Source organism: Salmo salar, chromosome ssa17 (genome assembly GCF_905237065.1).
Source record: "Salmo salar chromosome ssa17, Ssal_v3.1, whole genome shotgun sequence".
Classification (NCBI taxonomy): domain Eukaryota; kingdom Metazoa; phylum Chordata; class Actinopteri; order Salmoniformes; family Salmonidae; genus Salmo; species Salmo salar.
In genome coordinates, this window is record NC_059458.1 from 18,379,955 (window position 1) to 18,393,421 (window position 13,467).

At 44.3% G+C, this 13,467-nt stretch overlaps 1 protein-coding gene across 19 annotated transcripts in view; it reads right to left on the reverse strand.

Annotated features, from left to right (window-relative positions):
- LOC106575325 (mitogen-activated protein kinase kinase kinase kinase 4) overlaps nt 1-13,467 on the reverse strand; it is a 51,750-nt gene that overhangs the window by 37,437 nt on the left and 846 nt on the right. For all 19 annotated transcript variants that reach the window (XM_045698916.1, XM_045698915.1, XM_045698917.1 and 16 more), the window contains exon 2: nt 13,375-13,440. In XM_045698916.1, coding sequence (XP_045554872.1) covers nt 13,375-13,440 — 66 coding nt within the window. The remainder of the gene's footprint in view (nt 1-13,374; nt 13,441-13,467) is intronic.

Genomic DNA, 13,467 nt, shown 5'->3' on the forward strand with positions numbered 1-13,467 from the left:
TACTTTTTTTTGTTTTGCCTTTATTTAACCAGGTAGGCCAGTTGAGAACAAGTTCTCTCATTTACAACTGCGACCTGGCCAAGATAAAGCAAAGCAGTGCGACAAAACAGAGTTACACATGGGATAAACAAACGGACAGTCAATAACACAAAAGAAAAATCTGTATACAGTGTGTGCAAATTAAGTAAGGAGTTAAGGCAATAAATAGGCCAATAGTGGCGAAGTAATTACAATTTAGCAATTTACACTGGAGTGATATGTACAGATGAGGATGTGCAAGTAGAAATACTGGTGTGCAAAATAGCAGAAAAAAAGAAATATGGGGACGAGGTAGGTAGTTGGATGGGCCATTTACAGACGGGCTATGTACAGCTGCAGCGATCGGTAAGCTGCTCTGACAGCCGATGCTTAATAAAGTTAGTGAGAGAGATATAAGTCTCCAACTTCAGCGATTTTTGCTATTCGTTCCAGTCATTGGCAGCAGAGAACTGGAAGGAAAGGCGGCCAAAGGAGGTGTTGGCTTTGGGGATGACCAGTGATATATACCTGCTGGAGCGCGTGCTACGGGTGGGTGTTGCTATGGTGACCAGTGAGCTGAGATAAGGCGGGGCTTTACCTCGCAAAGACTTATAGATAACAAGAGCCAGTGGGATTGGCGATGAATATGTAGCAAGGACCAGCCAACGAGAGCATACAGGTCACAGTGGTGGGTAGGATATGGGGCTTTGGTGACAAAACGGATGGCACTGTGATAGACTGCATCCAATTTGTTGAGTAGGGTGTTGGAGGCTATTTTGTAAATTATGTTGCCGAAGTCAAGGATCGGTAGGATAGTCAGTTTTACGAGGGTATGTTTGGCAGCAGGAGTGAAGGATGCTTTTTTGCGAAATAGGAAGCTGATTCTAGATTTAATTTTGGATTGGAGATGCTTAATGTGAGTCTGGAAGGAGAGTTTACAGTCTAACCAGACACCTAGGTATTTGTAGTTGTCCACATATTCTAGGTCAGAACCATCCAGAGTAGTGATGCTAGTCGGGCCGGTGGGTAGTGATCGGTTGAATAGCATGCATTTCGTTTTACTAGCATTTAAGAGCAGTTGGAGGCCACGGAAGGAATGTTGTATGGCGTTGAAGCTCGTTTGGAGGTTTGTTAACACAGTGTCCAAAGAAGGGCCAGAAGTATACAGAATGGTGTCGTCTGCGTAGAGGTGGATCAGAGAATCACCAGCAGCAAGAGCGACATCGTTGATATATACAGAGAACAGACTCGGCCCGAGAATTGAACCCTGTGGCACCCCCATAGAGACTGCCAGAGGTACGGACAACAGGCCCTCCGATTTGACACACTGAACTCTATCAGAGAAGTAGTTGGTGAACCAGGCGAGGCAGTCATTTGAGAAACCAAGGCTATTGAGTCTGCCGATAAGAATACAAGGATTGACAGAGTCGAAAGCCTTGCCCAGGTCGATGAAGACGGCTGCACAGTCCTGTCTTTTATCGATGGCGGTTATGATGACCTCGGCCGCTTTCCAATCTTTAGGATCTCAGACGTTTAAGACGAGGTTTAACAGACTAGTAATATGGGTTGCAACAATGGCGGTGGATAACTTTAGGAAGAGAGGGTCCAGATTGTCTAGCCCAGCTGATTTGTAGGGATCCAGATTTTGCAGCTCTTTCAGAACATCAGCTGTCTGGATTTGGGTGAAGGAAAAGTGGAGGGGGGGGGGGGGGGCTTGGGCCAGTTGCTGCGGGGGGTGCCGAGCTGTTGGCCAGGGTTGGGGTAGCCAGGTGGAAAGCATGGCCAGCCATAGAGAATCGGTGGTGACAGTGTTTCCGAGCCTCAGTGCAGTGGGCAGCTGGGAGGAGGTGCTCTTAGTCTCCATGGACTTTACAGTGTCCCAAAACTTTTTGGAATTAGTGCTGCAGGATGCAAATTTCTGTTTTAAAAAGCTAGCCTATGCTTTCCTGACTGACTGTGTGTATTGGTTCCTGACTTCCCTGAAAAAGTTGCATATCATGGGGACTATGCGATGCTAGTGCAGTACGCCACAGGGTGTTTTTGTGCTGGTCAAGGGCAGTCAAGTCTGGAGTGAACCAAGGGCTATATCTGTTCTTAGTTCTACATTTTTTGAAAGGGGCATGCTTATTTAAGATGGAGAGGAAAGCCCTTTTAAAGAACAACCAGGCATCCTCTACTGACGGGATGAGGTCAATATCCTTCCAGGAACACCGGCCAGGTCGATTAGAAAGGCCTGCTTGCAGAAGTGCTTTAGGGAGCGTTTGACAGTGATGAGGGGTGGTCGTTTGACCGCGGACATTTAACGGACGCAGGCAATGAGGCAGTGATCACTGAGATCCTGGTTGAAAACAGCAGAGGTGTATTTAGAGGGCAAGTTGGTCAGGATGATATCTATGAGGGTGCCCATGTTTACAGATTTGGGGGTTGTACCTGGTAGGTTCTTTGATAATTTGTGTGAGATTGAGGGCATCTATCTTAGATCGTAGGACGGAAGGGGTGTTAAGCATATCCCAATTTAGGTCACCTTGCAGTACGAACTCTGACGATAGATGGGGCAATCAATTCAGCTGAGGGGGGTCTATAACAAGCGGCAACAGTGAGGGACTTATTTCTGAAGAGATGGATTTTTAAAAGTAGAAGCTCAAACTGTTTGGGCATAGATCTGATTAGTATGACAGAACTCTGCAGGCTCCCTCTACAGTAGATTACAATTCTGCCCCCTTTAGCAGTTCTATCTTGACGGGAAATGTAATTGGGGATGGAAATTTCAGATTTTTTGATGGCTTTCCTCAACCAGGATTCAGACACAGCTAGGACATCAGGGTTGGCAGATAGTGCGAAAGCAGTGAATAAAGCAAACTTAGGGAGGAGGCTTCTGATGTTAACATGCATGAACCCAAGGCTTTTACGGTTGCAGAAGTCAGCAAATAAGAGTGCCTGGGGACACACAAGGCCTGGGTTAACCTCTAAATCACCAGAGGAACAGAAAAGGAGTAGGATGAGGGTACGACTAAAGGCTATAGTAACTGGTCGCCTAGGGCTTTGGGAACAGAGAATAAAAGGAGCAGATTTCTGGGCGTGGTAGGATAGATTCAGGGCATAGTGTACAGACAAGGGCATGGTAGGGTGTGAGTAAACCTAGGCATTGAGTGATGATGAGAGAGGTTTCATCTCTGGAGGCGCCAGTTAAGCTAGGTGCGGTCTCGGCATGTGTGGGGGGTGGGACAAGGGGGCTATCTGAGGCATGTTGAGCAGGACTAGGGACTCCACAGTAAAATTAAACAATGAGAGCTGCCCTAAACAACAGTTTACAAGGCATATTGACAGAGGCATAAAGCAATCACAGGTGTTGATTGGGAGAGCTAAGACAACAACGGGTAAACGGCTAAGACAAAGGGTAAATGGCGATGAATGGGCAGAGAGGGTCAGTTAGCTACACACAGGGCCTGAGTTCGAAGCTGGGGCCGACAGATAAACAAAATTAAGTACCGTGTTAATGAACAGTCCAGCAGGCATCAGCTGTGTAGCCGAGTGATCATAGGGTCCAATGAGCAGCAATAGATGAAACAGGGAGCCGTTCGGTAGTCGTTACTACGCTAGGCGAGCAGGAGACACGGCGTTCAGAAAGCTAGCGGGCCGGGGCTAGCAGATGGGTCTTCACGGATATCCACGACGCAGAGGCTGGTTGAGAGCACATCGGCCGGATTACGTCAGCAGACTAGCAGACCAGTCGGGATGGATCGGCGGCGCTCAGTGTCGACAAAGGGTCCAGGCCAATTGGCAAGACAGGTATTGTAGTTGGTGTACTTCGTTTGCTAGCCAGGAGATGGGCCTAGCTCGAGGCTAACTGGTGCATGCTTCTGGACAAGGGCGTTAGCCACAATTGCCATTCGGTAGCAGCTAGCTAGCTGCGAAGATCCGATGTAAATGGTCCTGAGCTTGCGTCAGAAATCCGGTGACGTAGTGGGAAAAAATTAAGCAGTCCGATATGCTAAGGGCTGATATCGCGCTATGCAGACTGGCAGGTATTATCCAGGCTATAGTGACTGGTGTCCGTGCTAAAGGTAAAGACCACTAGCAGTGGATAACAATGACTAAATAGCTAGTATCTAATTAGCTAGCTAGCTTCTGATGGAGGTTCCAGTTATAAGGTCTAAAAAATAGCAGACCCGTACCACATTGGGTGAGGCGGGTTGCAGGAAGGTATATTTAACCCAAAATGGAAAAAAGAAATATAAAAAGAAATATATTTAAATGTATACAAAAACGAAAAAGACTGGATATTTACACGGGACAAAAAACGTCTTACTGCTGCACCATCTTGGGGGGAAAAAAATAAAAAAATAAAAATGATCTAAGACATGGATAGTTAGTATTAAGCAGTCATAAAAGTATGCCTTATTTACTTTGATGAACTACTAAAATAGTGATTTTGTCAGACAGCATAGGCTGCAGCTCTATAGAGATGAGATGACTTGGAATTAAATCAAATAAAATAAATAAAACAAATGTCATGAAATTGTATTCATTGTTTTATTCTATGTTTGATCATTCAGCCCACATAATGCAAAGTGCATTTCATGTCCACCCCAAAAATATACCGAAAACAGTGATTATTTTTAAATAATCAAACCAAAAACTCTCAAAAAGCACTAAATCGCTCAGCACTACTTGGGGGATACCCACCTCCATACGGACAGACATTACCACCACGCCCTGCCTGGCCTACCCGTACCACTACCCACACGGCAGCCTGGGTAAAGATGGCCAAGTGGTACAGAGAGGAGAGATGGGGAAGAGGAGGAGGAAAAGACAGGGAGGGGCAGAGACGGGGGACGTCTAGACGATTAGGAGGCAGACCGGTGTGCTTGCGTTAGTGTTGCATCATCCGTCACTGCCAGCAGTTTCCTTTGTTTAGCGCATCTACATCCTTTAAATGGCAGGGTTTCCCAAACTCGGTTCCCTGGCAAAGCAGATATGGGCGAGAGAGACTGGTAGGGGGATGGTTTAAGGTTACCAGCAAGCAGGAGAAGTAAAGTGGTTTACACACAGGTAAAATGAGAGAAGGGGACAAGAGAAGGGAGAGAGCAGGAAGGAAAGCAATGGAGTGCAAAAGAGTGAGGTCACAGGAGCTGCCAGCACCACGGGACTGTGGGTATATTCTCCCAGCATCCCTGTAGAGTGGCCTGACATGGACTGCAGAGTAGAAGCCAGTGGGTGGTGAGGGAAGAGAAAGAGGCATGATGTTTAAGAGGTTGGCACGTCCCAGGGATCAGAGTGCCAGGGCACCAACAGCCCTGCAGGCCTGACAGACAGAGTGGCTGGCTAACTAGGTCTATATATGGCCATTCTGTACAGCCCAGCAGAGGGAATCCTCCCCCACATACCACGCAAAGGCAGAACTTAATGAATTCTTCAGGTTTTGGTTTTATCGCTATCATTCTCTTCTCAGACGCACCAGAGGGCTCTCCATCCCATCTCTCAGTGCCAGCTGGTCTGGAGCCAAAGAAGAGATCAAACTGATCTGAGAATCCCATTGTGGAGTCAGTCAGTGCAGGAAGAGGCTTTCAGCCTACCACCACAGCGGGACTAGGAGGTCAATGCCTGTGTAGAAGTAGGCAAAATGATTCATAAAATGTATGGTGGTAATATGAAAACACTGCAAATCCAACAACTAACTGTATTGAGACGTAGGACCACTAGATACAGTCTGGATCAACCATACAAAGCTGTGCACATCTGAGACCAGCATGGACACTGACGACCGTCTCCTTAATGAGGCAATTGCCAATTGTTCAGTGGCTGGGGGAGCACCATGAAGACACCGGATGCTGAAGATGGGGTTGGCTGGGGAGGATGAACCACTGTCACTTTGTGGGTAATGAGAAGACGACCGAGTTCCCACAAACACTACGTCAACGACGTTCAGGGAGATTGCAGTGCTGCAGCAAGCCATTACCACCAAGCATGTCCTTAGCCTCCCTCTTACTTCAATGCTTTTACTGGGACTAGTCCCAGGGTTTATCATAAGCAATTCATTAAGAGATGTTGAGAGCCAGAAGGAGGGGGGCGCTGGCAGTAAGATTTGGTATACAACAATGTGATTGGGGGAAATAGCCTAAGCCATTGCATCCACAACTAAAGGATCAGCCATTTTGAAATGTTTAGTGTAACATTATAGCAGCACGACATTGTCCATTTTGAGAAGGGTCCTCTTGTAAAAATGTTAGTGAGTACCAGTATCTAATAGCTTTCATTGCAGTGCAAGGTGAGAATTAAGGCTGTTAATGGTTCAGTGCTGTTGAAAATACATTTTACTGGTCTTGCTTATCCGTCTATTGTTTCATTTGCATAATTTAGTGAAATTAAATTAGTGAGTGTGTCTTGTCGTTATACGTCATGCATCTTATTTATCACATGCGCACAGCATACAAAGCCTAGTTTGAGGAGCGGAATAGCCCATCACCTGTCAGACAGCGTGAGAGAACCTCAAAAAGCTGGTCTTGAACTGTAACGTGTGCTTTTAGAAGCCCAGTCATTGCGCAACAAATTATTAAAAATGCAATCGCGCGCCATTTTTGGTTTTTGAGATGGCCACTATTAAAAATGAGCTGCTATTTTTATTTCTCAATCTCAACTCGTAATTCAAGCTCGTTTACCATTCGAGTGCATAGGCAATAGTCAACGGTAGGCAGGCTATCAATGCGTCACCAACCACCATGCAACGTGAGCTTCAGGCAGTATAATTGTTTGAAACTAGAGGTTGACTGATTAAATCGGCATGGCCGATTAATTAAGGCCGATTTCAAGTTTGCAAAACAATTGGTAATCGGCCTTTTTGGATGCCGATTGTGGCCGATTACATTGCAATCCACGAGGAGACTGAGTGGCAAGCTGACCACCTGTTACACAAGTGCAGTGTCAAAAGGAACCAAGGTAAGTTGCTAGCTAGCATTAAACTTATCTTATAAAAAACAAATCAATCAATCTTAACATAACATATAATCAATGCGGTGCCTGTTAATTTATCATCAAATCACAGCCTACTTCGCCAAAACGGGTGACGATTTAACAAAAGCACATTCGTTGCACAAATGTACCTAACCATAAACAATGCCTTTCTTAAAATCAATACACAGTAGTATATTTTTTTAAGCCTGCATATTTAGTTAAAATAAATGCATGTTAGCAGGCAACATTAACTAGGGAAATTGTGTCACTTCCCTTGCGTTCAGTGCAGGCAGAGTCAGGGTATACGCAACAGTTTGAGCCGCCTGGATCGTAGAGAACGGTGTTTCTTCCTAACAAAGACCGTAATTAATTTGCCAGAATTTGACATAATTATGAGATGACATTGAAGGTTGTGCAATGTAACAGCAATATTTAGAGACTTAGGGATGCCACCCGTTAGATAAAATACGGAATGGTTGCATATTTCACTGAAAGAATAAACGTTTTGTTTTCGAAATGATAGTTTCCAGATTTGACCATATTAATGACCTAAGGCTCGTATTTCTGTGTGTTTTTTATATTATATCTCAGTCCATGATTTGATATAGCAGTCTGAGCGGTGGTAGGCAGCGGCACGCTCGTAAGCAATCATTCAAACAGCACTTTCCTGCGTTTTCCAGCAGCTCTTCGCAATGCTTGAAGCACAGCGCTGTCTATGACTTCAAGCCTATCAACTCCTGAGATTAGGCTGGCAATAGTATAGTGCCTATAAGAACATCCAATAGGCAAAGGTATATGAAATACAAATGATATAGAGAGAAATAGTCGACGCGTCATAACTCCATTAACTACAACCTAAAACTTCTTAACTGGGAATATTGAAGAATAGTGAATATTGAACCACCAGCTTTCATATGTTCTCATGTTCTGAGCAAGGAACTTAAACGTTAGCTTTTTTACATGGCACATATTGCACTTTTACGTTCTTCTCCAACACTTTGTTTTTGCATTATTTAAACAAAATTGAACATGTTTCATTATTTATTGGAGACAAAATTGATTTTATGTATTATATTAAGTTAAAATAAAAGGGTTCATTGTTCATTCAGTATTGTTTTAATTGTCATTATTACAAATATATATATAAAAAAAAAAACGGCCGATTAATCGGTATAGTCGGACGACCTCTACTTGAAACCTAAACGTTTTACTTCAAATAATGAGGCATGTCTTACCTTGCTTCAAAGTAGCCTACCGAAAATCCAACCAAAATTGGAGGCACTTTTTAATTAAAAAATAAAAATAAAAATGTTGAAAGACTTCATGCCATTAACCATAATTTCGCTACTGTTCTATTGGTCTTCATATCAACTTTTTTTGTCCAGACGCCAAAGGCACAATTGTAGTTATATATTAGAAACCCTTCCTAGTGGTTGCTATTAGATTCCCCATATTTCAAAGGGAGTTATCACACCGTTTTAAGCTATAGTTTGGATCTGTATATGTTCCATTTGGTCCGGTTGGTTTCACATTGCCAAATGAACAAAAATTCCACAAAAAAAAAAAACACTTCTCCATGCAAGTCATACGTTTATTGGACAAATATGCTCAGGTTAAATCAATTTATGAGTATCGTGATGCATCACTTGTGTGTCCAAATCTTCATCTTACTTTCGCTTTGGTATTCCAACAACATGCAGGAGAAAACAACGTAATGGCCGCTGTGCTACCTGAATAGTCTACATTCAGCCTAGATCCCCGGTATAGCACCTCGTCTCCCCCAACCTGCTACTCACAATGTTTCAGAGATGTCAAGTTATGACGTCAAAGAACCAATAACGCGTGACTGGTTCTTTTTATGCGTTTGGTCCGGGCTGCGTTCTCACACCTGCAGCGAACCACACCACCGTACTAACTGAAACAGACCGAAACCACCCTTTTAGAGCGAACCACGGTGCGTTGTTTAGTACCAACAGAGTTCACACCAGTCCAAACGAACCAAACTAAGTGAGTAAACGAACCAGTTTGGAAAAACCGCACCAAACCAATTTGGTGAGAAAGTCCTAACAGACGTTCATCTCACATGGAACCGCTCGCATTAGGGGAGCTGTTTATAACTGGTTTCCCGCTATTTACATTTTGGCAAAAGATGGAAAATGACGATTTATTTAATAGCTGCTTCATTACAGGAATTGCATGTTCAATAATAGGGTATAGCCTTTTGAATGCGAGACGATGGGCTTGCTATTGTTGCATGTTTCCATTAAGCTCTAAATGAAAAATGTCCGTTCCTTGTATACATAGTAGGCTAGTTTCTGTTGGCCACGTCTTTTACAGTTTTGAAAAAATGTAACATTTGTTGACCGGTTAATGAGGGTGGGTTAGTCGGCAGCAATAATTACCGAAATGTGCAACCCTTGTGAGCATATAAAATTATGTAATCTTCCCTTGATTGTCACACCCACATATTGGCAGTTTCAAGTCTTATCTGAGGTCACTCGGCTGGTTGGCCAAGTCAATCTAAACCTGAGCTACCGCTGAGCTTAACAGTAAGGTCTAAACCTGGCACTACACCCAGACAACAATCACTGACACCTTGCCTCTGCTGCTGTAATTGGCTGCAGGCATTTGAATCCAGAAGAGCCACATCGTGCAGCACGGGGCTGTGATACGGCATTTCAGTTCTTTGAGTGCCTGCAACCCGCTTCTGTCAAAAGCTCCAAATTAAAAGGTCACCCATTCAGTGGAGGTACTGTATGTCATCTGGGCTAGCTGCATCAAACAGGCTGGGGCGACTGGGTCCGAGACAGTGTCGCGAAACATACCTACAAAACAAACAGTTTGAAAACCAAAATAACAAACAGAAGGAAAGGGGACAGAGATGAGGTAGACAAAAAAAAAAATGGATGCATTTCAAAACTGTAATTCAATGCAAGAAATTGTCCTGGGCCTTCAGAATAGAAGAAATAGACTGTGCTTGACTGTCTTATTGTGAGAGGTTTGAATGGGTGAAAAACTGCTTCGCAAAGAAGAAAAGCCTCACAGAAAGAGATAGAAAGTTATATTTCCGGAACAGAGCTAGTTGATTATTCAGCATTTGAGACCCGACTAATAAACACATCCTTTCTGTGAGTCTGGTGGTGGTTCCCAAAGAGAGCCAGACACACGGAGACAAAACCAGCTTTGTAATGAAGCTGCCTGGCCATGCAGGCTCTGTCTGGGGCCTTGGACAGCTGCTCTTCCTCCACCAGTTCCAGCTAGCTCCCCTCATTCAGACCACACGCTCACACGTCTAACTGATAGGTTAACCTAACCGTGTTACTGCACTGACCTATCATTGGTGTCAGGCAGCTGATGAGGTAAGGGGGGGGAAAGTACATATACACACACAAAAGTATGTGGACACCCCTTCAAATTAGTGGATTCGGCCATTTCAGCCACACCAGTTGCTGACAGGTGTATAAAATCAAGCACACAGCCATGTAATCTCCATAGTCAAACATTGTCAGTAGAATGACCTTACTGAAGAGCTCAGTGACTTTCAACGTGGCACCGTCATAGGATGCCACCTTTCCAACAAGTTAGTTCGTACAATTTCTGTCCTGCTAGAGCTGCCTCGGTCAACTGTAAATGCTGTTATTGTGAAGTGGATATGTCAAAACGCAACAACGGCTTAGCCGCAAAGTGGTAGGCCACACAATGTCAGAACGGGACCGCCTAGTGCTGAAGTGCGTAAAAACTGTCGGCCCTCAGTTGCAACACTCACTACCGAGTTCCAAACTGCCACCGGAAGCAACGTCAGCACAAGAACTGTTCATCAGGAGCATCATGAAATGGGTTTCCATGGCCAAGCAGCCACACACAAGCCTAAGATAACCATGCGCAATGGCAAGCGTTGGCTGGAGTGGTGTAAAGCTTGCCTCCATTGGACTCTGGAGCAGTGGAAACGCGTTCTCTGGAGTGATGAATCACACTTCACCATCTGGCAGTCCGGACAAATCTGGGTTTGGCGGATGCCAGGAGAACACTACCTGCCCCAATGCAGCGCCAACTGTAAAGTTTGGTGGAAGAGGAAAAACCGTCTGGTTTTTTTTTTTCATGGTTCGGTTAGGCCCTTTAGTTCCAGTGAAGGGAAACCTTAACACTACAGCATACAATGGCATTCTAGACAATTCTGTGCTTCCAACTTTGTGGCACCAGTTTGGGGGAGGCCCTTCCCTGTTTCAGCATGACAATGTCCATACAGAAATGTTTTGTTGATCGGTGTGGAAGAAATTGACTGGCCTTGCCAGAGCCCTGACCTCAACCCCATCAAACACCTTTGGGATGAATTGGAACGCCGACTGCAAGCCAGGCCTAATCGCCCAACATCAGCGCCCGACATCACTAATGTTCTTGTTGGTGAATGATTGCAAGTCCCCGCAGCAATGTTCCAACATCTAGTGGAAAGCCTTCCCAGAAGAGTGGAGGCTGTTATAGCAGCAAACGGGGAGACCAACTCCATATTAATGCCCATGACTTTGCAATGAGATGTTCAACGAGCAGGTGTCCACATACTTTTGGTCATGTAGTGTACATAACTGTGCCACATATTAACCTAGTTTATAACATGCAGTTTACAGTACAGTCTGACTAGAGGAAGGGGAATAATTGATTGAAACAAACTGACTTTATTTGGCATGACAATTATGTAGGTTAGAGGTTGGCATACAGTAAACCTCTGACATCCAATGGCTTCGGGACTGTCTTGTGAAAATGTACAGCAAACCAGAGCATGTAGACCTAACTGTCTGCAGAATAGCATATGAGGACGTACGAGTCAGGAAAAAACTACAACCCCCTGGTTCTCCATCTTTCAAATCAGCACAGACGAGTTGGCTTTGCTTGGAATCATTAGACCAAGGATGTCCTCCATTTTGCATTACTAAACCGTAACATACACAGCCAGCCCGGGGCCCTCTTGCAGGACATCCATTCTATTCCATGCAGTGTGGTAATGGCTCATGCTCTGCCTGACTATAAATGGCAAAAGATAGCATAACGCCTATATGAGCATTTGATGTAAACGTTTTAATGCCTATATGAGCCTTTGATGTAAACGTTTTAATGCACCAATTACAAGCAACTCTGTAGTCTATCATTTGGTGAAATTTAGAAAGAGCAGTAAAGCGATTGAAAGCGAGTGACAAAAGCCTAAAAGTAAATCATTCTCTCCACATAGGCCCATGAAGCCATCTGTTCATGGAAGGAAGACGTTTGCTAGCAAGTTTTCCATTACCAACGGGGTCACATGACCAAAAGAAAACAGCATTGGTTTTTAAAGCCCTCTGTTCCACGGGGTTGGATCAGATGAACGGTTCTGCTTTTACGTTTGAACATCCAGACTACTACTGTTGATTCTCCTCAGTCAGGAGTCCAGACTACCCTGTTCCTGAGAGGTAAGAGAATAGACACAGGCGGGAGGGACACCGCAGCCCCTGTGAACCACCCTGCTGAACAAGCTTTCCAGTTGTTTTCAAGCTGCTCTGCTACAGTGTTGCTAGCCTGACTGTTTGAAAGAAGGGGTTAAACACAGGCCAGGCCTCCCAATGGAGAGGAGGGTACGGGGAAGAGAGGCAGGTCACCAATAGTGGGTCAGACTCATCCTCAAAATCCGAGAGAAGGAACCCACTAAATTCTCCAAAAAGGTCCATTTCAACAATTACTTTAAACAGTCACCATGATCATTTTCACAGAGAAACATGACACCAAGAAACAGATGGTTGAGAGAGGGGGAAAGCCTGCTGTGTAACACATGATATTTTACTTCACCAAATGGTCTATGAAGCGAGGCCTAGTCTGGATCAGCAGGCAGCAGTAGTCTATTCCCTTCTCTCCACAGCAGGATGTGATGTAGGACATGTGCTGTACTTTAACAACACTCATAGCAACACTGGTCTGCAAACCCAGTTGCCATTTACTTCTAAACCCATCTAGAATATTCATGGAAAATAAGATTTTTTTTTTTTCGCCCAATTTAGAAACAACTGATTGTACAGGCCTAGCCTGGGTAGAAGAAGAGAAACAGAGGAGTTTGGGCGAATGGAGTGGTGCATGGATTGGTGTGGTGCAAGCTACCATCCATATTTCACCAAAGATGTTTTTACAAGCAATAATACACAGAGGGACATCATGATCTTTACCAATCCAACCAGGGATTATAGGGGTGCAATGACAGAAACATCCTGATGAGACATCTTGACGTGAATCTAATCCATCACACAGGCATGACATCTGGATCATTTCAATGATCAATGCCAAAACTGCGTCAATGTAACGTTAGCTACCTAGTGTCAGAAATCAGTGTCGAAGATTAGGCCACAGATTCATTAAATAATATATATATATATATATATTGGAACAAACCTTGTATACTTGTCCATAGGTGCCATTTCCGACCACTTCCACCAATTCAAAAATCCCTGCTGGATCCTGAAACGAGTAAAAAAATATTTTAAA